This window comes from Canis lupus, chromosome 20, assembly GCF_003254725.2.
Source record: "Canis lupus dingo isolate Sandy chromosome 20, ASM325472v2, whole genome shotgun sequence".
In the NCBI taxonomy this organism is placed as follows: domain Eukaryota; kingdom Metazoa; phylum Chordata; class Mammalia; order Carnivora; family Canidae; genus Canis; species Canis lupus.
In genome coordinates, this window is record NC_064262.1 from 50,813,681 (window position 1) to 50,839,436 (window position 25,756).

The 25,756-nt window shown below is 47.4% G+C and overlaps 1 protein-coding gene and 1 long non-coding RNA gene across 8 annotated transcripts in view; one reads left to right on the forward strand and one right to left on the reverse strand.

Annotated features, from left to right (window-relative positions):
- Positions 1-23,544, reverse strand: part of ILF3 (interleukin enhancer binding factor 3) — a 32,497-nt gene extending 8,953 nt beyond the window's left edge. For 4 of the 7 annotated variants that reach the window (XR_003140874.3, XM_025457524.3, XM_025457522.3 and 1 more), the window contains exons 1-17: positions 23,263-23,544; positions 10,714-10,812; positions 10,098-10,327; positions 9,768-9,945; positions 6,969-7,116; positions 5,451-5,542; positions 4,966-5,061; positions 4,171-4,282; positions 3,655-3,752; positions 2,975-3,086; positions 2,763-2,873; positions 2,288-2,487; positions 1,711-1,878; positions 1,124-1,261; positions 865-1,041; positions 613-766; positions 413-466 (exon numbers count right to left, since the gene is read on the reverse strand). Coding sequence is in view for 6 of the 7 variants with exons in the window: in XM_025457524.3 (XP_025313309.1) it covers positions 413-466; positions 613-766; positions 865-1,041; positions 1,124-1,261; positions 1,711-1,878; positions 2,288-2,487; positions 2,763-2,873; positions 2,975-3,086; positions 3,655-3,752; positions 4,171-4,282; positions 4,966-5,061; positions 5,451-5,542; positions 6,969-7,116; positions 9,768-9,945; positions 10,098-10,327; positions 10,714-10,716 (2,071 nt within the window). In the remaining variant the exon portion in view is untranslated. The remainder of the gene's footprint in view (positions 1-412; positions 467-612; positions 767-864; positions 1,042-1,123; positions 1,262-1,710; positions 1,879-2,287; positions 2,488-2,762; positions 2,874-2,974; positions 3,087-3,654; positions 3,753-4,170; positions 4,283-4,965; positions 5,062-5,450; positions 5,543-6,968; positions 7,117-9,767; positions 9,946-10,097; positions 10,328-10,713; positions 10,813-23,262) is intronic. The other 3 variants (XM_049098318.1, XM_025457523.3, XM_025457526.3) reach the window with 1 other exon arrangement.
- On the forward strand, positions 23,436-25,450 carry LOC125753180 (uncharacterized). Its single transcript, XR_007404354.1, has 2 exons — positions 23,436-23,547; positions 23,711-25,450. It is a non-coding gene; the product is annotated as an uncharacterized LOC125753180 (long non-coding RNA).
- The last annotated feature ends 306 nt before the right edge of the window (positions 25,451-25,756 follow it).

Here is a 25,756-nt window from a genome sequence, read left to right on the forward strand (position 1 = left end):
TTAGAATTCTTTTGAAAAATGGCACAGAGCGCCACATTTGAAATTCATGTTTTAGATTTCTCTGCTCCTGTAACCCCCCAATGAAGGCTCCTTCTCAAGACAAGAGCTGTGCACTGTCAGGAAAAGCATAATCACAGGACTGGTGCTTCGCATGGCTTAAAGCAGAGAAATTTAAAATTTTGACTTTTAAGGAAATTTCGAGTCACACAAACGTGTGTTAACATTTAAAGAACAAATTACACTTTTGCAGGATGGGGCTGGAGGATTGCCTGCCCTAATCACTCAGAAAAGATGCGTGCCACTCTTAAATCTCAGGGAGGGTGCTGCTGGTGGGCCACCCTGCTCTAACTCAGGTGTGGGAGCTAAGCTGTAGCTTCTCCCCAACCTCAGACAAAGAGAAACACACACTTACTGTAGCCTGCCGTCGCCGAGTTGCCTCCATACCCATAGCTGCCATATCCAGCGCCTGGAAAGGAACGCACAGGGTTACGGGGGTAGAAGGTGGGTCTGCCCTCCCCGACCCCTCCTGCTATCCCAGCCTGACCCCAGGGGCCCCACTCACTGAAGGGAGCAAGCCAGATCCCTGGGACAACACAAGACAAGGCTCCTCACCAGCATTCATGTAGCCTCCATGATTGGCGCCGCCAAATCCTCTCCCTCGACCTCGACCTCGGATGTTCCCTCCTCTTCCCCGCCCTCGAAGGTTTGGGGGTGGGGGTACTTCATTGTGCATGGGGCCTCCCATGCCGAACCCAGGGTTATGTGGCTGCAGGGGAGAGAACAGAGACAAGTTGCATTCACCTCAAGCTCCAAACACAGGAGAGCTCCAGCTCAGGCCACAGACTGCGGGGGACGACTACTCACCTTAGCAGCAAATTTCGGTCCACCTCTGACAGGCACAGGGGCTCTCTTCTTCTTGTTGGCTTCCAGGGCGAGAGGAGCATCAGGGAATAGCTTTTCTAGTGCAGCAAGAGCGGCATATGCTTTTGCCACCTTTTTGTTTGAGCCAGCACCCTGAAATTTCTGTCCATCCACCTCGACCTGGAAAGAACAGATGTGTGTCAGGACGGCCCAATGCTTCCCTCTGGGGCAGTGACTACTCTCCTGGGAGCTGGCTGCTCACCTCCATGACGAAGCGCTTGTCGTGGCTGCCCCCAGTCTCTGAGATGAGCTCGTACTTGAGGCCACGCCTCTTTTCATTAAGTTCCATAACAGGGTTCTTGCCATGCTTGGTCAGGATCGGCCCCTGCTGTTTTACGTTCTCAGGGAAAACAGAAAAGAAAACCAAAAAACTCAGCTAAGGGCTTTCCAGCACGTGGAGGATGACAGCCGCCCCCCAAATATGCCAGAGGCCCTTCCAGTCCATTTCCCCTGCTGTCCCTCATCACCCTTGCCTCCCAGCCTCTGGAAGTCCTCTGAGGGCCTCCCAGCAATGGGACTGCCTCCATCCATACCCTATCTCTGAGGCATGGCCTGACTTCAACTGAGGGCCATCCCACCACAGCCCTGGGTATTGGGGCAACATCAGCAAGGGCCTCTTGGTGGTGGCTCAGAGGCTCCACCCCGCTCCCTATACAGGCTCCTAGACATGAAGCTACTCTTTATGGGGGTGGGGGAGAGATAACAAGAACCAGTAACCCTCCTGGCTCAGAGAACACAGGACTGCCTGCTGCAACCTGTCGGGCACATCAGCCCCCACCATGTGCTCACCTCGGCAGTGGGATCTGAGGGGAAGGCAGCACTGGGAGTCGAAGCAGCTTCCACCACAGGCGGAGGGGCCACCACAGCCGGCTTTGCTTCTGTTTCTTCAGCCGAATCCTCTCCCTTGCTGGAGTCTCTGCCTTCAGCGCCAGTAGGCAGGCCCATGTCCTGTAACACCTGCAGGTGGACATGCACAAGGCTCCCCAGTTACGGAGGGGGATGTAGCACCAGGGTTACCTACGTAGATCTCGCATTCCCCAGGATCCAGAATCAGAAGCTCCTAAGGTGGCAGCCAGGAATCCAGAGGGTGTTTTTTTCTCCCCCTCCCGCCTATCCCACCCCCCTGAAACTCTGATGCTCGCCCACATTCAGAGATTCTCTGCCTGTCAACCACAATGATGAAGCCATTCTTTCATGTGTGACTTGGCAAACATTAAAATATCCACCCATCTCAGTGTTCACACACCCTCTCTAAGCCTCATGTTGTCCACATCAAGGGTTTCAATAACATATAAAAGAGCCCAAGGTGCAGAAGTGCTTTTGTTCACAGAACAGGCATGCGGTACACAACACTGCCGGCATGTACCTTCACAGCCACGTGCAGCTTGGCAGTCTTTTTGGACGGTCCAGAAGCCTCGAAGGAGTTGCCATCTACCTCCACAGACATGGTGAAGATGGGGGCATGGACTGGACCAGTCTGGGAAACCAGCTTATACTGCAGTCCCGGCTTCAGCTGGTTTAGTCTCATGAGAGCGTTCATTGCTTGAGGCGGCTCGGCCTTCTCCTCTGGAGAGAGAACACCGACACGGTGGTGCGCCGTCAGCTGAGGCTAACCGAGGAGGTGGGAGGCGGCAGTTCCTCCGACGCCCTCCTGTGGCACGGTGCTACACAAAACCACCCCGTATGTATTCCAGACCCGCACCACAATTAGTCATTTAAAAACGGGCTTTGGTATCACATCTGAGGAAATTAAGGCAAAAGCAAGCATCTCACCACTTTGGGAGGACTCTTAATCGAGCTAGGAGAAAGACAAACCAAGTGCTAAAGACAAACACTAGTACCTTTCTTCTGAATTTTCTTCTTCTTTTTGCTAGGGGACTTCTCCTCCCCATCTTCTTCCATAGGGCGTTTCATGGGTGTAATGGCGTAGGTGGTGCTGGGGGGAATTTGAACTAAAAAAAAGAACAGAAAAAAGGCTAAGGATCCCTCCTGTGCTCTTGCTGGAGTCCACGCTGACACCATCAGCCTGGGGCTGAGCCCATGGCATGCTTACCTGTGTAGTCCACTGGGTTTTCATTCTTTGGTTTCTTGGGCATCTTAGAAGGCAGAGGATCCATACCCAGAACTTTATGGAGCTGGCCAAACGCAGCAAGTCGCAGAGCATGCTGGAGAAGGGGAAGAGGACCTGACTCAGCCGCCCTGTGCTCCCCGCCAAGGTGTGTGCGCTCGCTAATGCCTTCTGGAAGGGGTGGGAGCTGAGGGGGTTGCTAACGGTCTCCCCTACAACAGCAAGGGGTCCCCCAACAGCCAGGGGAGGGCCTGACTGTCAGGACCCAACCTCGCTGTGGGGGAAGGCCAGCCTGTGACCACCCCCCTCGAGAGGAATACAGGAGACCCCAACCTGGGGACTGGTTGCCACACGGAGCCACGTGGTGGGCCTGCAAGGGAAGGACCCTGGAGCAGTGCACACAGCAAATACATCTCCCCGCTGAACTCGGTGTCCAAAAGTAGCACTCGAGCAGGCTGAGGGGACAGGCGACAACCACGCGTGGCGCCAAGGGAAAGAAGCAGCCCAGATTGGGGCGCCCTGTATCAGGCACAATCCCTTCACCTTCAGTCCCCAACCTGAGCCTACGAGTCCAGTGGCGACCCTGAGAATACCCAGTAATGGAACTGGAAGCCAGTGATTACAGACTGGGTAAGGGCTCACGTTGGCAATGGCGATGACTATACCTGCGCACTCTGTGTGATATCTTCCCGTTGCTGTCTGTCTAGATGCCCAATAGCATCAGTGGCTTCTTTTTCACAAGGGTCATAAATGCCAGAACCATCTGAAGGCAGGAAACAAGGAAGATATGCAGAGGATTATCTTTTAGCATCTCGGAAGAGTTGTGCTGGCTGAGGGAACCAGGTGCGTTACCCCCCACGCCCCATCCACACCCAGCTCTGGAAAACACGCTGAGCTCGGTGACCCACTCAGCGTCCAGTCCGTGAGATAAATAACCCACGTGTCTCAGTGCAAGGAGCTCGCGTGGGAGTGGGTCACCACTGCCCCGGATCCGCCCTGAGTCACAGCTGCGGAGCCGACAGGGCTGGATATGATGGTGCAAGAGGGTAGTCACATGCTTCAGCCCTAGGGGGACACGGGGCGGCTGCTGCCCTAACCCGGTCAGGGGACCCGCCAGGAAGTGGCCTCAGGGCCTCAATCCCTGTTCTTTCCCTGCAACTTGCAAAGCACAAGGCCCCAACCTGGCATCACGATGCCCGACGCCAGGCACTCCAGCACTCTCCGCAGGGCCTCGCCGGCACCCATTGGTCTGTTGGCAGTGCCGATGGACTTCTCACAGAGAAGCTCAAGGGGCTGAAAGGCAAGAGGTACAGTTAGCGCCACTGTGCAGGAGGTGGGCAGCCAACACTAAGGAGCTGTCGGTGTGTGTGTTTTCCCAGGGTTGTGGGGGGTGGGGGTGTCAAACCCCTCCAAGTGCATGAGTTGAGGCTAAACCAAAGACAGGACAACCAGAGCCTGGCCTGGTGACTCTTCCTTAAAAGGACAAACTTTAAATCTTTCAGACTGTGTGGGCCAAGAGGCAAAGCTGACGCTGTTACACAGGTACTTCTATTTATCATATAGCCACTTAAAAAAATAAACACCGTTCTTAACTATGGGCTACTGATAAAGAGACGGCTGGCCAGAACTGGCCTATAGGTGCCACTTTGCTGACCCCTGTCCGAGAACAGCTACAAAAAGGCTTCTTCGTGGATCACAGTAAACGTGCTACCTGGCAGCCCCCTCCCTAGGCTGAGCTCTGAGTCTACTATGGTGGGTGGATGGGGGAGGGGAGGAGATGGATATCCTGGTCTAGCTCTCATCCCCCTCCCAGGGGATGGCATGAAGTAGTTGTTCAATAAATGGCCAGTACAGGGATGCACTGGCCACACCCCAAACGGCCACGCCAGCCCAGTTACTCTAACATATTCTTGGGATATGGGAGAAAGTCTGCACCCATGACCCCCCAAGTGGCCACAGCTATGAAGGTGCCTTACCCATCCTCTGAGAGGACCCCAGGTGGGCACTCGGGTACACAGGTCCCTCAGGACCCGGATGACAATGACACACGACTTCAGCCCGTTGGCTCTGGCCTAGAGAACAAAGCACAGACTCTTTACACCAGGGAACCTCCCTAAACACAAGGCAAACATGAAAAACACAAGTCTCAGGGTGCTACTTTGTCAAGGGTAAACGGTGAACGTTCAAGACCATCAAGTGTGTGGCCAGCAGCGCTTTCACCGTTGTGGACAAGAACAATGTTACTCTTGGCACAAAGCAGCAGCAGCCCACCTACTCAGTCACAAGCCTCCTTTGGGGACGTCAAATTTGTCTATGCGCGCTCCGTTAGCAGCTGCACGCCTGCAGGTGCTAAGTTCAGCACAGAGATCTTCAACGTTACCGAAACTTTATGGTGAAAGTTAGCCAAGTTAAAACTTAGGAATTCTCTACCAAAAGACAAATAGAAGAACAAAATGCAAACCTGGAACCACTTGGCGTGTCGGAGGGACGCCAAGGCAGCAAGGCATTTCTGCCTGTCCAGAACGTCCGGGGGGTCGTTGACTGATAGCGTTTCTATTCATGGATGGAATAAGAAGACAAGGCACAGTTTGACCAAGGGGTTTCTGTCAGGTGGAAAGGGGATGTGGCAGCTTCCTAAAGGGCAGCTGAGGCTCCCAGAATCTCAAGTCATCTCCACCCTAGACCAGGGAAGGAGAAGCTAGAGTGCGTTTAACTCTGCCTTGAGGAGATCGTAAAAATCGGAGGCCCTTCCAAAAAAAAAACAAAAACAAAAGCAAAAGTGGGAAGTTACTCTAGAAGGAATAATCCCATGGGGGAGTGGGACAGATAGGTGGATCCTATCTTCTAATAGACAATTACCTTGCTTCCTCCCCATGATCTCCCAATAAATTAGCTATGCTAAAAATTTCAATAGTAAAAAACAAAAACAAAAAACAAAAAAACAAAACCAAAAACAAAAAAAAAAAACCCCAAAAACAAAACCAAAAACGAAACCAAACAAAAAATCAAAACAAAAACCCCCCAAAAATAGAAACAAAAAAACCCCAAAATAGGTGGGGGGAGTGGAAATGAACTCCCTTCTCTGCTTCCCACAACGGCCATCCCCTGAGGCATCTGCAGCAAAGGGGACCACCTCCGCCCACCAGGCGGGACTGCCCTAGCCCCAGCCCTTGACAGAGAGAGTCCTGTTGGTCAAAGGTCCAGCGTCCCTAAATCGATAATTGGAATCAGGTATCGGAACCAAAGGTAACCAAAGAATAGCAACGAGGGCGCAAAGTGTGAGCCTCTGCTGCAGCAGAACTGGAGCACTGTCACTGCTGCCACTCATGTGTCAGGGATTTGGATAAGGCCTGTTACCTTCACTCTGTGGTAAGAGATCTCGGATTAAAAAAACGTCCGCACAGAAGAAAGGCATGAGGGGCCCTTGGTGGCCTTTCAATTGCAAAAGCTTCTGAGGTTTTGGTTTGAAAAATCACACAATTGTTCACAACTTTATCCAAAACTCTGTACCAGCTCTTTGCATTTCAATCATGGCAGCTGATAAAAGCAGCCCTGGAAGAGGACAAGCGAAGCAGCCCTCGGTTCTGCTGCAACACAAGCTGTTTGCACGACTCCAATGTGATGTTCATGCAGAAACCATCTGGTTGTCTTCCATAATTTAAAAGCCATAAAATCACCAGGGACATACTTTTCCAAGGCCAGAGAACGCTCAACAGAAAAACCAAGTGTAACACCGATGAAAACATTCAAGGATTAAAGATAAAACAAAAATGGTGCAATCCTCTACGAAAAAAGTGCTACTCACTTTTAGTGCAAACTCCCAAGTACTGAAACTGAACGGGAGATGTGACCTCAGAGTACGTGGCCAAAGCTACACCGACGGCCTTTTATCAAAGCAGTCTAAAACTGAATAGCACATTTGACTGGCGAGGGAACACCGAGTTTCCAAAGTCCTGCTGGCTTTTCTCAGCCTCCCTACCTCCGGCTAATACTTTCTCCATTTCTTCTCTGACAACAGGGGATGTCAGGTGGATGGTCAGGGACAATGGAGGCTCTTTTGTGTTTTTTATCACAATCGCAGCATCATCAACAGACTGGAGTATTTCGTACTTGTCTTCTGTAACAGCCTACAAAAGAAAATGCAACTTTCAAACACACTTCCTCAAGATAGGCAATCTACAGCTGTTTCGCTGGTTACCACAGCACACATGTCAACTTCTTGGGTTGTGACACAACAGCGGTGCCTTCATCTAGGGATCAGTGCCTCCCTCTTGCCAAGTCTCTTGCCGTTTTCTGAGTACTCCAGAGTGGGGGTCCCTAACTACGCAGAAAAGCGATTTTTCATAGGGAGCTTTACAAAGCAACAGTAAGATTTTCAGGGTCTGGGAAAAGGAGACAAGGGTGTGAATCTTCATTTTGTTGTTTGGTAGTCGTGTAACTTTAGATAAGTCATTTAATCTCATTAAGATGCTGGTTTCTAATTTGTAAAATGGACTTCGTGACAAGATCCATAGCATCTGGCTGCAGGAGGCTTACACAGATATGATGTGCAAAGTATAACACCCAGGAGAGTGAGCATCCACCACAGGTATTTGCCATATGGAGATGAGCAGCCATCCATGTGGCAAGAAAACTGCATAGTAAGATAACGTGTAGCACATAATGCATACAAAAATATGCAAGTACTTGCTGCAAACACATGTATCTATAAAAGGGTGTTCACCTGGCTTCTGCTTTCTCCTTTGTACCAGTTACATCATTTTTTGTTGTTGTTGTTAGTTACATGCCTTGATGAAGAAAATTCATGCTCTTACGATTTTATTTTTGTTAGGGGAAACAATACAGGAAAAGTCACGTTGAGGGAGGGGCAGATGCACATTGAAATATCTAAACCGGGGTTTCTCCACCTCAGTGCTATGTATATTCCTGGGCTGTGGGGCTAACCTCTGTATTGGAGGACACCGAGCAGCCATTTCCAGCCCCTACCTAGTGGTTATCAGCAGCAGCCCCCTCCCACACATTGTCACAAGATCAACTCTCTCCAAATCGCCAAAGGTCCTCTGTGGGGGGCAAAATTGCCCTAGTCAAAAAACACTAATCTGATTCAATAAAAATACACTTTATTTGTATCTTCCTTTAAAGACTTTTTACAAAAAATGCCTTTCCTTTAAAAACATTTACAACGGGATCCCTGGGTGGCGCAGCGGTTTGGCGCCTGCCTTTGGCCCAGGGCGCGATCCTGGAGACCCGGGATCGAATCCCACGTCAGGCTCCCGGTGCATGGAGCCTGCTTCTCCCTCTGCCTGTGTCTCTGCCTCTCTCTCTCTCTGTGACTATCATAAATATATTTAAAAAAATAAAAAATAAAAAAAATAAAAACATTTACAACAAAGTAACTTTCATCAATGAATATACCTTTTATAAATATAGATTAAAAGTAATGTAAAAAATTACCACCAAAACAAAGTTTAGGGCTTCATTCACCTGAAATATAGCTCTCCAGAAGTATCTACTATACTGCATTAACTCCACATTTCAATTCTGACCTCTATCCTAAATCTCAAATTATCAGTCACCATGTGGAAAAAAAATCCACGTTTACGTGTGAAAATGAAGTGTGTTTCCCTTAAGGAATGCGATTTCTTAGTTTCTTTTTTTTATTCTTTTGCTTATCCTGTGAACGTGGAGGGTAAATGTGTCCCAAGGAGGCAGCATATGGTGGTAATGATTGGAGGTTCTAAAATCCCAGGACTCACAACCAGGAGTGCAGGGTTCAACAACTCAGCTCCTTGCACCCTAGTCACATCTTCTAAAATACTGAGATGTGGGGATCCCCAGGTGGTTCAGCAGTTTAGTGCCTGCCTTCGGCCTGGGGCATGATCCTAGGGTCACGGGATCGAGTCCCCCACATCGGGCTCCCTGCATGGAGCCTGCTTCTTGCTTCTTGCTCTGCCTCTGTCTCTGCCTCTCTCTGTCTCTCATGAATGAATGAATGGATGAATAAAAAGACCGAGACGATATGATCCTATCTCAAAGGGTTGTTTCGAGGAGGAAACGATATACATATAAACAACACACCTGGCCAAGAGTCTGGTGTAGTAAGTTCTTTTTTTTTTTAAGATTTTATTTATTTATTCATAGAGAGAGAGAGAGAGAGAGAGGCAGAGACACAGGCAGAGGGAGAAGCAGGTATCATACAGAGAGCCTAATGTGGGACTCGATCCAGGGTCTCCAGGATCACGCTCCGGGCTGCAGGCAGCGCTAAACCGCTGCGCCACCGGGGCTGTCCTGGTGTAGTAAATTCTTAAAAAATATCAGAGGCTATTATTTATACAACACTATTTTGTAACAAAACAAGCTGCTTTTTAAAAAGTTCTTCTAAAAAAAAAAAAAAAGTTCTTCTGTCCAGTTTTGGATCAGGGAGGAAGAGTTAATAATAGTACCTTCTATTCAACCATCCATACACCAACCCATCTACCCAACTGTATGTGGATTTAGAGTTCTAGCCTGCTGCAACCCTAGAACAGTATAGTCTGGCACCTCATGGGCACCAAGTCTTTCCCAGCTGACAAGAGAATCTGGGCCCATCAGAGTCACTCAGGCCCTGTCCACAGAATCTTAGCAGCTCTGCAGCATCCTGCCCATTACCTGTGGATAAGGCACAAGCAAAGCACGTGCCAAGGTGGGTTTGCAGCGTGCACAGGACAAATGAGCCTTCCTCTGTTCTGCATCCTCAACAAGCATGACCTAACCCCACCCGGTGGAAACAGTCACTCACAGCGAGCTGGATGGCCAGGTTGTCAGCCACCTTGTCCAGGAGGGCAGTCGTGGGCTTCTCCTTACATAGCAGCACCAGCTCCAAATCCAAGTCCCCCTTGAGCAGCAGGCCCTTTGCTACAAGGCCAACTCGCATCACGCCCCGCAGGGTTCTGGTCATGTGCTCAGTCTTCTGCTCCCTGAGGGACAGACCAAAGTATGCTCAGTGAGTGAATTCAATGCAACTAGAACCCAGAGGCCCTGGAAGGCTGGGGAAGAAAAGGAGACACTCACGCCTATGCTGGCCAGTCTCTCCAGGAAGGATCCCTCCCCCACCAAACCTCAAACTTACCCAGCCCCCTCTTTGGTCTCATCCTCCGGGGGCACGTCCACATTCTCCGACTCAGTGTGCTCACTGCTGCCTTTCTCTTGTTCATCTATCCAGTCAGACACAGCTTTGAGAGCCCTCTCTGTGTGGGACACCATGTTCTGGACTGCCTCCAGTTCCTCTTGGGTTGGATAAACAGAAGAATGCTTTGCCATCACGTGGCGGTCGTCATTCACAAAAATTCGCATCGGACGCTAGAAATATAAAATCTCATTTAAAAACCACAAAGATACCAAGTGATCCTCCACTTCTTTTTCAAGCTGCCCAACTCAGAATTATGCCTTATCATTTATGTCAAAGTAAGCCACCTACACGACCACTACTGAAGGTCTGAGAAGCAGGACAACCAGATGGAACAGCAGTTCATTCTCCAGGCAGTCAAAAGGGGGCACACTTAACTTTACATAATTATATGTATCTATATATGTGTATATGCATATATATGCAGTTGAACTCTTTCCCTATGTAGTAGTATTTTATAATTCAAAAAGTCTAATGAAAGGAGAATCAAATGCCTTGGAGAAATGCTGCATCTTTGACTATGAATAAAGAAATAAGTATGAGTAAAAAAAAAACTTACCATTTTTACTTCTTTTTTCTGTAGTGTCTGGAAATCAAATGTTTGCTTATCTTTTCAAATTGTGACAGATTTCCTTGATGTTATCAATACTTCAACTATCTATAAGATCAGAAAATCTTTTTAGTTTCAAATATTTCATAGATGGATGAATTTTAGTAGCCAGATACTTAGTAAGATGAAAGTGGTGCAGCCATCCAAAGGGACACTGTTAACCCAGCAAGACACATTTTTATTTCCAAGTAATCACTGCTAAGCTAAGGTACAAGCAACTAATTATAAAATCCCCTAAAAATGAAAACAGCTGGTTTTAGAAGCTAACTCTGAATTCCCACCCACATTCAGCAGATTTCTACTTCATCTTCTTTCATTTTTTTAATGTAAAATATTCCAGTTCTTACCCCCCAAAAAAAGCCTCAAAACATACATACACACAAATCATCGAGCCCCCAATAAATGGTAACAACACAAATGTTCAGCAAAATCTTGGTGTTTGGAGAAGGCAAAGAGAGGGAAGGAGCTCTGGTCTTTGAGTAATGAAGAAATGGAAGGAAAGCAGGAGAGAAAGAACCCCAAAAGGCTTCTATAAACCAGAAATGCAAGAACCTTCTGAAACATCAGGTGGATACTACAGCACCACATGACCACACCTATGGGCTCCATTTCAGAGAGGCCTTGAGAACCCAAGTGCACAACAGAAGTCTTCAGGACAAGCATAGCTGTAATTACCATCTTGGGCTCTAAATAACATGCTGACTACAACCTACTCAATTCCTACTCTGTGCAAACAGTCTGGTCCACGCTAAAATCTTCCAAATGAGTAAATAACAAAAAAGAAATCCATCACAATAATACAAAACTAATGAAATCCACCTATCCCATGCCATCCAACCACGCAACAGCCAGCTGCTTCAATCTTAGTTTCTAGGCAGGGCAGCAGACTTCACCTGGAAGGCACACGCCTCAAAGACAAACTTGGACATGCCAGGCCAAAACAAGAATTTCCCACAATGCTTCAGGACTACCTAACAATCTAATTGCAAATCTGTAGGTTTTTTTTTTTTTTTAAGATTTTATTTATTCATTCATGACAGACGAGAGAGGCAGAGACATAGGCAGAGAGAGAAGCAGGCTCCTCACAGGGAGTCCAATGTGAGACTCAATCCCCAAACTGGGATCAGGCGCCTAGTCAAAGGTAGACGCCCAACCTCTGAGCCCCCCAGGTGTCCCAAATTTGTAGGTTTCAAAGTAGAACTATAGGGATCCCTGGGTGGCGCAGCGGTTTGGCGCCTGCCTTTGGCCCAGGGCGCGATCCTGGAGACCCAGGATCGAATCCCACGTCAGGCTCCCGGTGCATGGAGCCTGCTTCTCCCTCTGCCTATGTCTCTGCCTCTCTCTCTCTCTCTCTCTCTGACTATCATAAATAAAAAAAAAAAAAAAAAAAAAAAAAAACAAAGTAGAACTATAAAAATGAAAGGTGAAGTAAGAGGTGATGCTCCTGCAGAGCTACACAAGAGGACAAGCAGGGGTCAAAGGCTATGCTGGGGGTAGTGGGGAGAGGAGTGGCGACCAGGCTCTGAGTTCGGCTGTTCACTATGCCCTTGATAAACCACTCGGTCACCGCCAAGTAGGAGCTTCCATACATAACTGGACTGGAATCTCTGCATGCCCAGCCACTAGCCACGTGGCCCTGAAGCTTCCTTCTACACCTGCAACATGGATGTGGCCCCTCTACCTTTGCACGAGCAGTGAAAGTTAAACAAGTCAACCTATGGAAAGCATGCAGCACAAATCCCACAGTCCTTCAAAATGGCACCAACTTCTACCAACAAGATCTCCACTTGCCAGGCTGCCATGGGGGGGGGGGTGTGCGGTAAGTGATGAGTGACGATACAAAGTGCGTCCTATGTGAATAACTTACCATTCATTCAGTTAGGAACATATGTTATCAAAGCTGTGTTCAAAAAAAAATGCTTTACCTGCTAGGTACGTATTTAAGATAAATTTACAGTTCAAAGTACCTGCTTGGTATTTGCTCTAAAATACTCCAAAGACAGGCAGTGAAGATGTGGGCAAATATAAAACAAAATGGCAAAGTACTGATAGCTGTTGAAGCTGGGAGATGGTAATGTTAGCATTCACTTGCGAGGTCTGAAAACTGCCATTACGGTTTTTAACTTAATTGCAGAATGTACTTACATAGTCCTAACAAAAGTGCACCCAATTAGTGCCATCTAAAAATTTAACCAACGATCAGATGCCTAGCTCTAAACAGAGAAGCATACCATCAAGAAATCATAGTCTGATGGTGAGACGGCAATGTTAAACAGCCACCACTCCTAGCCACATCTATGCTGGAACCTCATCAATCTGATAAAGAAGGCTGATGTTTAAAACTGTATTTATTTAAAAAAAAAAAAAACTGTATTTATTTAATCGGCAAGGATTTAGCATGTTCTTCCTCCACACCAAGACCTGGGCTGGCCGCTGGGATGGTGAAAGACATGCCAGATAAGTGCCTTGTCCCTGTGGACACAGTTACCTGGCACAAAAGAAGAAGAAATATCTTCCTTCCAAGCCCAACAAGATGCCAGGAACCAATGTTTAATGTCACACTTACCATCTCTTCATGCTATACTCCTCTGCAACAGACATCAAACAGAAGGACTTTAAAAACAAAAGAGCTTAAACCAAGGTTTCAGGTGGCTAAGACTTTCCAGGTTTTACAGGACTGATAATGTCTAACTTACTAAAAAGAGCTCCCCAGAGAAATGGTTGATTCGGCACCTCACCTCAGAACTGTTTGAGCCCAGTCATTTGCAGTTCAGAAAGCAAGAAAGTGCTCACACTAATGCAGGTGGTCCAAAGGAACAAGGAGTTGACCTGTAAAGAATTCCACTGGCTACATTTGGAGCAACGGAATACAAAAAAAATAAAAAATTAATAATAGTAATAGTAATAATAAGAAGCTATCATCTATACGAAGTTCTAAAAAAGCCAAAACTGCTCAGTAGTTGCCTTGGACAGTGGTGTGGCAGGAACACCCAGGAACAGTGCTTTTCAAGTGGTAGTACATCTTGGTAGGGGTTGGGTGCATGCAGTGGTCAAAACTAGTTGAATGGGGGCAGCCCCGATGACACAGCGGTTTAGCGCCGCCTGCAGCCCGGGGCGTGATCCTGGAGACCCAGGATCGAGTCCCATATCGGGCTTCCTGCAGGGAGCCTGCTTCTCCCTCTGCCTGTGTCTCTGCCCCTCTCTTCGCTCTCTCTGAATGAATAAATAAATAAATCTTAAAAAAAAAAAAAAAAAAAAAAAAAAACCTAGTTGAATGGTATACTCAAGATGTGTGCATTATTTTTATTTTATTTATTTTTATTTTTTGTGCATTATTTTTAAAGAAAAAAAGAACTGTAAATAAATGCTGGACTCTAGCCAACATTTAGACGGAAGACTGCAACTTTCTGCTACTTTGAAACGTGTAAGAATAAGATGGATTATATGTCGGAGATGTTCAATAAGTGCATATATCAATCAATCAATGTGGACTGAAGGATGACCAGAACAGATGGAAAGATGGATGAGAAAAAAAGTCAAATGTCAATGGCAGAACCAAGACTCTATCTACAGGTAGCTGTTCACCATAAAATTGTGTCACCTTTAATGTATGTTTGAAATTTTTCATAATAACATTCTTTTTTCTTAAGATTTTATTTATTCGTTCATGAGAGACAGAGAGGGAGGCAGAAACACAGGCAGAGGGAGAAGCAGGATCCCTGCAAGGAGCCCAATATGGGACTCAATCCTGGGACCACTCCCTAAGCTGAAGGCAGATGCCCAACCACTGAGGCACCCAGGCGTCCCTAACGTATTCTGAATATATAACCAAAACTGATTCAGCACATTACATTTCTATAAAAGCTTGAGCCCGGGATCCCTGGGTGGCACAGCGGTTTGGCGCCTGCCTTTGGCCCAGGGCACGATCCTGGAGACCCGGGATCGAGTCCCACATCAGGCTCCCGGTGCATGGAGCCTGCTTCTCCCTCTGCCTGTGTCTCTGCCTCTCTCTCTCTGTGACTATCACAAATAAATTTAAAAAAAAAAATTAAAAAAAAAAAAAAGCTTGAGCCCATAAGGATACTTAATAAAAATCCCAAACCCTAATTTGCTACTACCGGAGAGGTCCATATTCCAACTCCCTACTCTGAAAATGTTAAAAGGGACTGAAGTCCACCTATAGTTAGTTCACGTGGGAATCTCTACTAAGAACGAATGCCACCTGACTAAGACAAACTGGGAGCAGAAAAATCACTCTTCTACCAATGGGTAAAAAGATCCTATCAGAAAACCCCAGCCTATCAGAAGTACCTCAAGGACACAAATACACCCCCAAATGCACCTGCATTCAGTGACTGTCCTGCATGTAGGTTTTCCATCTGCTGCCTCCACTCTTAAAACTCCCGATGTGGGTGTGCCTCTGCTGCAGCCAGCTGAGGCACGTGCTCTCCCTCTGCTCCAAGAGACAGGCCCCAGAAGGTACCCCTGAAGAGAGTCACTGAGCTATGACTGCCCCTGACCACCAGACCTTGTTCCCAACTGGGGAACTTCACCCTTGGGGCCTTCCTCCCTTAGGCCAGGCCTTCGTGGTGATGTGAGTATGAACATAAATTATCTGAACTAAAACAAATGTTGAAAAACCAGAGACAATGCTCCTTTGCAGGCCAACAAATCTGGCCTTGTTGTCTTTATGTGAACCCAGATCTGTCATCCAAGCCAGTTTTTCAGAAGCCAGCTGCTCTGGTCTTGAATATCAGGAAATCCATCTATTAACAGACAAGGGTCTTCTGGGCAGGCAGAAACCTTTTCAAGATTTTTAGCAAAGAACCCTGTTGGCAAGAAGCCTACAACACCCACCTACCTATAGGCAACACTTCACACTTCAACACCTATTGACCCCTGCCAATCAAACTTTAAACAGAAGCTGCTCCTGCAACTACCTTTATGATTCAAAAGCAGGGCACAAGGAAGCCTGATTTTTACCAGCCTGGCTTCTCTGAAAAGAAACCGAAGCAGGAACAACTGGAGTGTGAAGAATCAGAATTTTAAACATTAACTTTGTGTGGCTGAGGATTTTTTTTTTTTTTAAGATTTTATTCATTCATAAGAGACACAAGGAGAGAAGCAGAGGCATAGCCAGAGGGAGAAGCAGGTTCCCTGCACGGAGCTCGATGTGGGACTCAATCCCAGGACCCTAGGATCACAACCCAAGCCAAAGGCTGACAACTCAACCACTGAGCCACCCAGGTGCCCCATGGCTGGGGATATTCTAACAGGGATCAGGTTTCTTTCTTCTCGAATCCAGCCCACTCCCAGAATGCAGAGTTACAAAGCTTAGCCACAAAAACCTATTCCTTATAGCGTGATGACCACCTTTCTGACCTCTTGCTAATTAGAATGACATACATGGCACTTTTGGAAAAGAAACATGCCCAAGTCAGCATGGGTGAATCAACAAACATTTGTAGAGTCAATGAACAGGTGTAGTGGAAACATCTTAACAAGTATGGCTCTGCCTATCTTCCAGAGTAGATACCACCCCTTCCAGGTTATTTCACAAAATCCTACCTCTATTCCAGCAACTCTGGGGAACTGCCCTGAAGCAGATGCTCACCAAAGAGACTGAATCAATTAGGCTTTGAAATGTACAAGGATCCAAACCCCACTCCTGGCTTCCCTATCTCTGCAGTGTGATACAAAGTGATACACGTGTTCCTCTCTAGTGACTCTACAAACTTTTATAGATCAACATCATCAAAGACACATGAAAAGTAATTTTAACAAAGCAAGGCAGCCCGGGTGGCTCAGTGGTTTAGCGCCACCTTCAGCCCAGGGCGTGATCCAGTCCCAAGTCGGGCTCCCTGCGTGGAGCCTGTTCTCCCTCTGCCTGTGTCTCTCGTGAATAAATAAAATATTAAAAAAAAAATTTTTTTAAACAAACCAATCCAGTCAGAAGATGCCAATCTAAAATCTGGTTATGGATGCCACTCTGAGAAATTATAAAATCCAAGATGGTGTACGCTAATTAATTTACATGTGTTCTTTACTGAATAAAGTGACAAATACATGTTTTTCCCCCAAATGCTTCTGGAACTCCCACTGGTGTGTGAGACCCAGGACTCCAGGCCCACTGGTACAGGAGAGCATTTATGGATCTTGGAAGACAAAAGCCTCTGGCTTGCGCCCACCAGGGCTGTCCAACCTAGGAACTGTGGGACCCTCTAGCAAATTACCTACCTGTTCAGAGCTGGGTCAATCAGGAGACGGAAAACACTAGCTATGCCTGAGAATTGCAAATAGTAAGGATAAAAGAGGACTCTGTGGAAAGATGCTTTATCAACCATAAAATCTCAAACGCAATATATAAAAGGAGGAATTTCAACAACTCTTGGATGAACCAATAAAAATGCTTGAAAATCTGCCTGTGAGGGGATCCCTGGGTGGCTCAGTGGTTTGGCACCTGCCTTCAGCCCAGGGCGTGATCCTGGAGTCCCGGGATCGATCCCTGCATGGAGCCTGCTTCTCCCTCTGCCTTTGTCTCTGCCTCTCTCTTTCTGTGTGTCTCTCATGAATAAATAAATAAAATCTTAAAAAAAAAAAAGTCAGACAATTGCCTAAGCCACCCAGGTGCCCCAGATTGTTTTTTTTAAACTTGGCGTGCAATTTGTTCACTTCTCCCAAAAGCATCCCCCACCCCCACTGCCAATTAAAAAGAAAAATGACCACCTCTCAAAGAATGTGGATTATGTATGCAAATTCACAACTGTGAATTATTTTAGTGGGTAAGGGCTCTTTTAGAGTTTTTTAAATTTTATTTTAATTCAAATGACATACAGTGTATTACTAGTTTCAGAGACAGAGTTCAGTGATTCATCAGTTGCATGTAACACCCAGGGCTCATCATGTGTCCTCATTAATGCCCATCCCCCAGGTACCCCATCCCCCATCCATCTCCCTATGGTGGCCTTCTTTTATTTTTTTTTTAAGATTTTATTTATTTATTCATGAGAGAGAGAGAGAGAGAGGCAGAGACACAGGCAGAAGGAAAAGCAGGCTCCATGCAGGGAGCCCGACGTAGGACTTGATCCCGGGACTCCAGGGACTCCAGGATCACGCCCCGGGCCAAAGGCAGGCGGTAAACTGCTGAGCCACCTGGGCTGCCCCTGGTGGCCTTCTTTTAAATAAAACTTTTTTTTTTATTTTTTTATTTTTAAAGATTTTATTTATTCATGAGAGACACAGAGAGAGAGAGAGAGAGAGAGAGAGAAAGACAGGCAGAGACACAGGCAGAAGGAGAAGCAGGCTCCATTCAGGGAGCCCGACATGGGACTCGATCCCGGGTCTCCAGGATCAGGCCCTAGGCTGAAGGCAGGTGCTAAACCGCTGAGCCACCAGGGCTGCCCTAAACAAAACTTTTTATTTTGAGGTAACTGTATGTCCTCTCTAACCAGTTTCCCCTAATGGTAACATCTTGCAAACTATATAGTACAATAACCTAACCACAACACAGACATGGATACACAGACCACTGCCATCCCCACAAAGATCTCTCCTGTTCCCCGTTGATTGGCCACACTACCCTTCCACCACTCCCCACATGCTTAACCCTACCAACCACTAATCTATTTACCATTCCTATAATTTTGGCACTCCAAGAATGTAATCTTTCAGTATTGGCTTGTTTCATGCAACATAACTGTCTCGAGATTAATTCCAGTAGTGTATTGAAAATTTGCTCATTTTGACTGCTCCGAAGTATGTTAGCACAATAGTCTAACCATTCACCTGCTTCAAGACTTCTGCTTGAAAAAAAAAAAAAAAAAAAGACTTCTGCTTGGCTTCCAACTCCTGGCTATCAAGAATAAAACTACTATGAACATTTGTGTATATACTTTTATGTAAACCTAAAGACTCATTCTTTGGGATAAATGCCCAAAAGTGAAAATGCTGGGTCATAGGGTGGTTGCCTATTTAGTTTTCTAAGAAACCCTCCCCCCAAAGCGTTTTTCCAGAACTGAGATTTTATTTTTTTTTAATTTTTTTTTTTATTCATGATAGTCACACATAGAGATCGAGAGAGAGAGAGGCAGAGACACAGGCGGAGGGAGAAGCAGGCTCCATGCACCGGGAGCCCGACGTGGGATTCGATCCTAGGTCTCCAGGATCACGCCCTGGGCCAAAGGCAGGCGCCAAACCGCTGCGCCACCCAGGGATCCCTGGAACTGAGATTTTAAAACACAAATTAACTTCACCAAAATCAACTCAGTTCACCTTCTCTCCACTCCTGTTAGCTACCACATCTGCTCTGCGCTGCTGCGGTCACTGGTGAGCCCTCACCAGGCAGCCACTACGCTTCCCGTGGGGCTTCTGCACAGGTCACCCGTAGGACAAATGTTTATTAAGGGTTGCTATAAGCCATGGGGCTAGGCTAGTTATTTCCACATTGTTGATATTTGGACTGCTTTTCTGAATTATGAATACATAGCAAGAATTATTAACCTGCAAAAAATCTAAATGTACCATGGAAAAGCAAATCTAACTTGCAACATTTTATTCTATAAAAACAGACTCAGTCAGATGAGAGAATAGTAGTCCAAAGGAAGCAGCAGAAAAGCAAGTGGCCTGTAAGATTATATCCCAGTAAGACTAAGCTTGAACCACAACCCTAATAAAAATATTTAAAAAGAGGGGCGCCTGGGTGGCTCAGCGGTTGAGCCTCTGCCTTCAGCTCAGGGCATTATCCTGGGGTCCCAGGATCGAGTCCCACATTGGGCTCCCTGCATGGAGCCTGCTTCTCCCTCTACCTGTGTCTCTGCCTCTCTCTCTCTATCTCTCATGAATAAATAAATAAATAAATAAAATCTTTGAAAAAAAATATTTAAAAAGAGAGCTGGTCAGAACGATCAAGAAAATTACAATGGATCTCAAATACCAATAGCACCACTTCTCACTAATCACCTAAGATTATAAAATAATTTGGAGCACATTTATATACTCTAAAAGGATGCGTACTCAGCTTTGTAAATAAATGATCTTCAGTGATCACATATGGCAAACAAGAAAATGGCCCTTGGACAGTAAACTCATTTTCTTGTTTAAACTACAGGCTACTGGGACGCCTGGGTGGCTCAGCAGTTGAGCATCTGCCTTCGGCTCAGGGTGGGATTCCAGAATACAGGATCGAGTTCCACATTGGACTCCCTGTGAGGAGCCTGCTTCTCCCTCTGCCTGTATCTCTGCCTCTCTCTGTGTCTCTTGTGAATAAATAAATCTTGAAAAAATAGGGGTTACATTTTCAATTTCTTCATCCCATTAATATTCAATGAGAAAAGAAAAAATATTAAATTTCAGCTGGACATCACTTTCTCGAGACATCTGAAAATTGCAGAAGTTAAAAGTCACTTCTGAATTTCCAATTACAATTTATAACAGAATCACCTTTAAAGAACAACCTTGGGAAAATATCAAAAGGGATTTAACAAAGCATAAAATGGTGAGAAATAATGTTTAAAAGTTAGAACACAGACAAGGCTCCCTAACAAACACCTGTCCACCTTGATTTCACCATTATTTCGTTAATGCTGCTAATAAGCACCACAAAATCAGCATCAACTTACCCTAAATAATAGAGCAGAGAGGGAAGCTGGTTGTTTCAGACAAAACTGACAAGTGTTGGAGCAGCAGGAATCTGAAGGAATCTCCTCCCTTTAGGGGCCCCAACCTGCTTCACTATGTGTAGACTGCTGTCAAACCACTATTGGCCTTTAATTTCAAACCCCCTTCGCTGGGAAGAGAAATCAAATCTTTTTCTCCCAGGACTTGGCTAAGATAAGAAGCATCCAATATATTATATGTAGCCTAGAAAATCCTAATTCTCACGAAGGTTCAATCACCCCTTTGATGTCACCCTTTTGTAAGACATACATGCATTTAATACTAGATGGTGATGTCTACACATCTTTCAAAACTGCACAAGGTCAATCAACTTAATGACAAGATGTAACCGAAGGGCAAATCCAAGGAAGTAGAAACCCAAGCTTCCTGGAAAGGGAATTATTCCTCTGGGCCATAAAAGGTGACACTAGGAGGAATTGGGGAAGAGGATGAGGTAAGTAAGTGGGAGTTGATGCAGCCTGAAGAACACTTTTTTAAGATTTTATTTATTTGAGAGAGTGCACACAAGGAAGGGGAGCAGCAGAGAGACAGGAAAAAAGAAACAGGCTCCCCGCCCAGCAGGGAGCCAGACTTGGGGCTCAAACCCAAGGTCCTGGGAACAAGACGTGAGCCTCCCTGAGCCGAAGGCAGATGCCCAACCAACTGAGCCACCCAGGCGACCCCCAAAGAAAACTTGTAAAGCCTCTTTCAGAAGAACATTTCCAAGCCCCACATCTTGCTGAAACCTACAGACTGACAAGCCTACTTCTTACCCAGGGAAGAGGCTTATAGACTTACAGAAAGCTTTCTTCATCATTGCTTCCAGTGTCCCCACCTGGGGGGGACTTAAGCAGAGAACATGAAAATGAGCACCAAATAAAGGACATCAAAATATTGCAGCCACTCTTGACAATGTAGTTGACAGGAAAAATTTAAGAAAACTAGAAACAGCCTTAGATTCCTCACTCCCCCTAATACGGGCCTCAAAACAAAAACCCAAATACAACCACCCTCTAAAATATATTAGAAGGGGCTAAAGAAAGGAATATTTGCCTACCGGCACTAGACAAGTTCAAGCAAAAACAAACAAACAAACAAACAAAAACAAAACCAAAAACAAACAACAACAAAAACTGTAAGCGATTAGGCACCACTCTGCCCCAGAAAGTGTGATTCCTAGGCCTGCCCAAGCTCTAGGAGTAGGGAAACTCTGATATACTGCACCGGGTGCTGGCAAGGCCAACAAGCCTGGCAATAACTGCCAGCCTCCAATCAACTCCAAACACTAGGGCCTGCAGAGATTCCATTCACAAATCCAGAGACCAAGATCTACTCACATGGCCAACAAACAGCTCAGGGGCAAAGACCCCCACAGTTAGGGACAGTAGCACCTGCCAGTACGAGGGGCTTGTTTTCCCCCCTTTCCAGCTATTAATGAGCTTCTGGTTGCCACACTTCATTCACAGCCTGACTGGCTGCTGTTACCTACATCCCACGAGACCACACACAAAGCATCACACCACAAAGCGTAGTGGCAGCAGTGTGAGCAATCCGCAGATATTCCCAGCCCCAAGTATCCGAGAAAAACAGAGTCTGAAGCCCTAAATTTGAGTCGCAACTCTGGGTGGCACCTTAAGTTTTCCTGTTGAACCCAAATATGCCACGAGGCCACTCACTTTAAAGACAGAATCCTAAGCAACCAAAAAGATTCAAAATCAATGAAATACCTGAGTCCAGAAAAGGAAGAATTCTCAGGGAAACTGACACTTCCTTACTTCCATCAGGTCCCGTCAGCAGAATCCCAAGTAACGGATCAACCAATTTTGGAAATACTGAGAAGAGATGGCTTATCTGCCCAAATTAACTGGGGGAGGGCACGCAGATCACTGTACATCCCAGATAATTCATCCAGGCGCAGGATTAACTGGGGCAAAACTTCAACTCAGTCACTCACTCAAGTATATGAGGAAATAAAGTAGAAAACCTTTTTAATCTCTCACGTTTTGGTCACAATCCTGCAAGTTTTGGCTTATCTACATATCGGACCAGATCACCATTTTGAGGAAAGATGCAAATCTTAAGCATTCTGGTGAAAATTCATCATCAATGAAACACCTGAACTAAAGAAACGGAAAGCTTAAACCCTCCGCCAAAAGGAGTCCTGATCTGGGGGAGGCCTGGCTGACTACTGATTTGGGAACCCCATGCACCGACAAAGGCCTCCTGTGCAATCAGCGTGGGAATGGGGTTTCAGGGAGGAGGTCCGCGTCTCCATGCCATGTAAGGACAAAGGCAGCGACGTTTCCCGCCTCGAGAACCTGGGACTCTCCTGGAAGCCGGGACGGGGACTGGGACAAAGACTGGAAAGGAACGAGGAGGGGGTCGCCCCATCCGCGCCGGCCAGGATGCTACCGGCCAAGGGGGGTGTGTGCTCCCAGCACGTGCGCGCGTGCGCGCGGGGCGCCGCAACAGACAAAGCCGGGCCCGGGGGATTCGGCGGCCGGGGGCCCGGTGCGCGCGCACCCCCCGCGCGAGGCGCCGCTGCCGGCCGAGGGGCCGCGAGGAGGGGGGGCGGATGCGCGCGCACCGGGCCCTCGCCGCCGCCGCCGCCATTTTGTTTCCTCGGCACAATGGGGGAGAGTAACGGCCGAGCGCGGGAGCGAGCCTGGCGAAGGAGAAATGAACCAAGCGCTGAAGCGAGAGAACCGGCCGTAGGCGGGAAGCGTGGGGCGCCTCAGGCCTTGTCATCGAGACCCCTCAGTCCGGCCCGCGCTGAGTGGGAGGACTGGCGGGGGGAGGGGCAGAGGCGGGAGCGGGCCCGGCCGCCGCCACATTGACGCTTACCTTGTCGGCGTTCCCTTCCCCGACCGCAACCGCCGCCGCCGCCCTCCTTCCACAGCCCGCCGGGGTCTCCCCCCAAAAGCCACGCGGTGCGCACCGGGCTGCTGAGTCCAACTGCAATGGCGAGAAGAGGAGGAGGAGGAGCCGGGGCCGGGGGCGAGCTGGCGGGCGGGGCGCGCGCCGGGGAGGTGCGGGCCACGTGATCGGTTGGAGCCCCGCCCCCTGCCGCCGCGTTGCCGCTTGACGCAGGCCCAGCCGGGGAGGGAGGGAGCGACGAAAAGAGATAAGGTGGGCTTCAGTCACGTGGCCGGAGTGCAACCGTTGCGTTCCTGGTCACGTGGGGTCGAAACGTTTATCTCTTCGAGGCCCTGATCATGTGACAGTGGCCATTGCACAGCCTTCCTTGGCCACGTGACAAGGACTTTGGCGCTTCCCTTTGTTGTATTGGTAGGCTGTGTCATGTGACTTCTTCGCCGCTCTTTTTTTCAATGGCGGTTTTGAGCGGTGTAGCCACGTGATTCGGGTCGAGGGGCGGAGTCTCCCCAGCTGCGAATCTGTGCGCCTGCGCGGCTGCCATCTTACGCCGGTCGCTCCTGTGTACGTTGGCGGAAACGGCTCAGAGAGCCTGGCACGTGAGTGTCCTATTAGCGGCCGGATTACGGTCTTGTTCGGGGAGGTTCGTCCTATGTCCGAGGTTTCCTGGCAGAGCTTCGTCCCCTCTCCTTGCATTTCTTGCTAGAGGCCGAGAAGACCCGAGGTGCAGGTGTCAGCAGCGGCGGGACAGCTCTTGTTGCTGCCCCGGGATCGGCGCTAGTGAGCGCTCCAGTTCTTAGGTCCCACCAACCCCCAGTGTAGAGTCCGGTCGTCTTGCCGGGCTGGGCCTCCGAAGGGCAGAGCCGAGCTGCTCGGGATCGTTTAGTCTCTCTTTGACAGGTGGAGAAGCTGAGGCCCAGTTGGAGGATTCATATCCTGCCTGTGAGAGCCGGATCTGCGAGTCACACGCTCGGCCAACCACAGTCGGCGTGGTTGAATAAAGCCACCGGGGACCGAGCGCCTTCTCTTTTTCCAGCCCATTGTTGAGTACTCCCGGGCGTTTCGTGAGATCCCCGATGTACAGAACGATTTGTGCCTAAAGTAAGCCACGCTCCCTTCCAGTATCAGAATCAAGCTGGCGCTTGATAGACGTCTTTATTAGGCACGTTGTCATGAGCGAGGCTGTTGTTCAGAAACTGCCGGGACTCGGAACGAGGAATTAAAAGGTTTCCTTCCTGAAAGTGAGAAGTCGTTCAAGGCTTTCGGCGTAGTGATGGATTTTCCTGGCGAAAACGTAGGGACGTAAGCTCCTTTGTTAAGGATGCAAGACCCAGTATCTGCTCTAGGTTTGAGTTCCCCCGGTGTGACCAAAACAAGCCCACGTCTCTGAGTCTCCGTTTCCTTACTTAGAAAATGGTGACGATTTTTCTTTAAAGCTCTTAGCACAATTCTGTGTGCGGAATAAATGCCTCAATGGTAACTTATTAAAAAGGTAAGATGTAAAAATATAGTTACAGAAATGGATGCATACTATATCTACCGGTTTTCTTTTCTATTTACGTTTTATTTGCAATTTTGAACATTTAACGTGTTCACCTGATACAAAATGTTAAATGTGCAAGAGTCTGAGAGGACAAAATCAATTTCCTCCTCCTTGGCAGCCAGTGTTGGATTTTTTTGCTTATCTCTACAACGATGTTTTATTCACAGAGACGTGCTTTTTTTTTCTTTTTTGCTGATTTTCACACAAATGGTAGATAATCTGCATCTTGCTCCCCCCGCACACACACTTGGACATTTTTCCTAAATAGAGCTTGAAGCTGAAGAAAGTTTTGGTAAATTTAATGACCCATGTATTCAGGTAAAATTGGTGAAAGTTTGGATTGTTCCAGGTCCCCCTGACAAGGAGAGTGATAACTGACTTTAATGAGGTAGAGGAAAAAAAAAAAACAAGGTAGAGACCAGGGCCGCCTGGGTGGCTCAGCGGTTGAGCGCCTGCCTTTGGCCCAGGGCGTGATCCTGGAGACTTGGGATGGAGTCTCACATTGGGCTCCCTGCATGGAGCCTGCTTTTCTCTATGCCTGTTTCTGCGTCTCTCTCTCTCTCTCTCTCTCTCATGAATAAATAAAATCTTTAAAAAAAAAAAAAAAAAAAACAAGGTAGAGACCAATTATGGACACTCAAGGAACAGGCTCAGCGAAGTGCAATTTGACTAAGCTAACAGCGCTACCAAGTGGCAGAACAAGGAAGGTTTCTAGTTTTCTGACTCCCAAGTCTAGCCGGTTCTTGGGAGTGGCCGAAGATTAGATTTTTGAAGAACTTGTTTGGGGTAAACACAGGGGTAAAACGGTGGCCGCAAACACAGGGGTAAAAAGGATCATGGTTATAAGCAAACATTTTTTTTTTTAAAGCAAACACTTTAAAATCAAACTAAAATGTTCACAGAGGAGTCCAGGAAAGATTT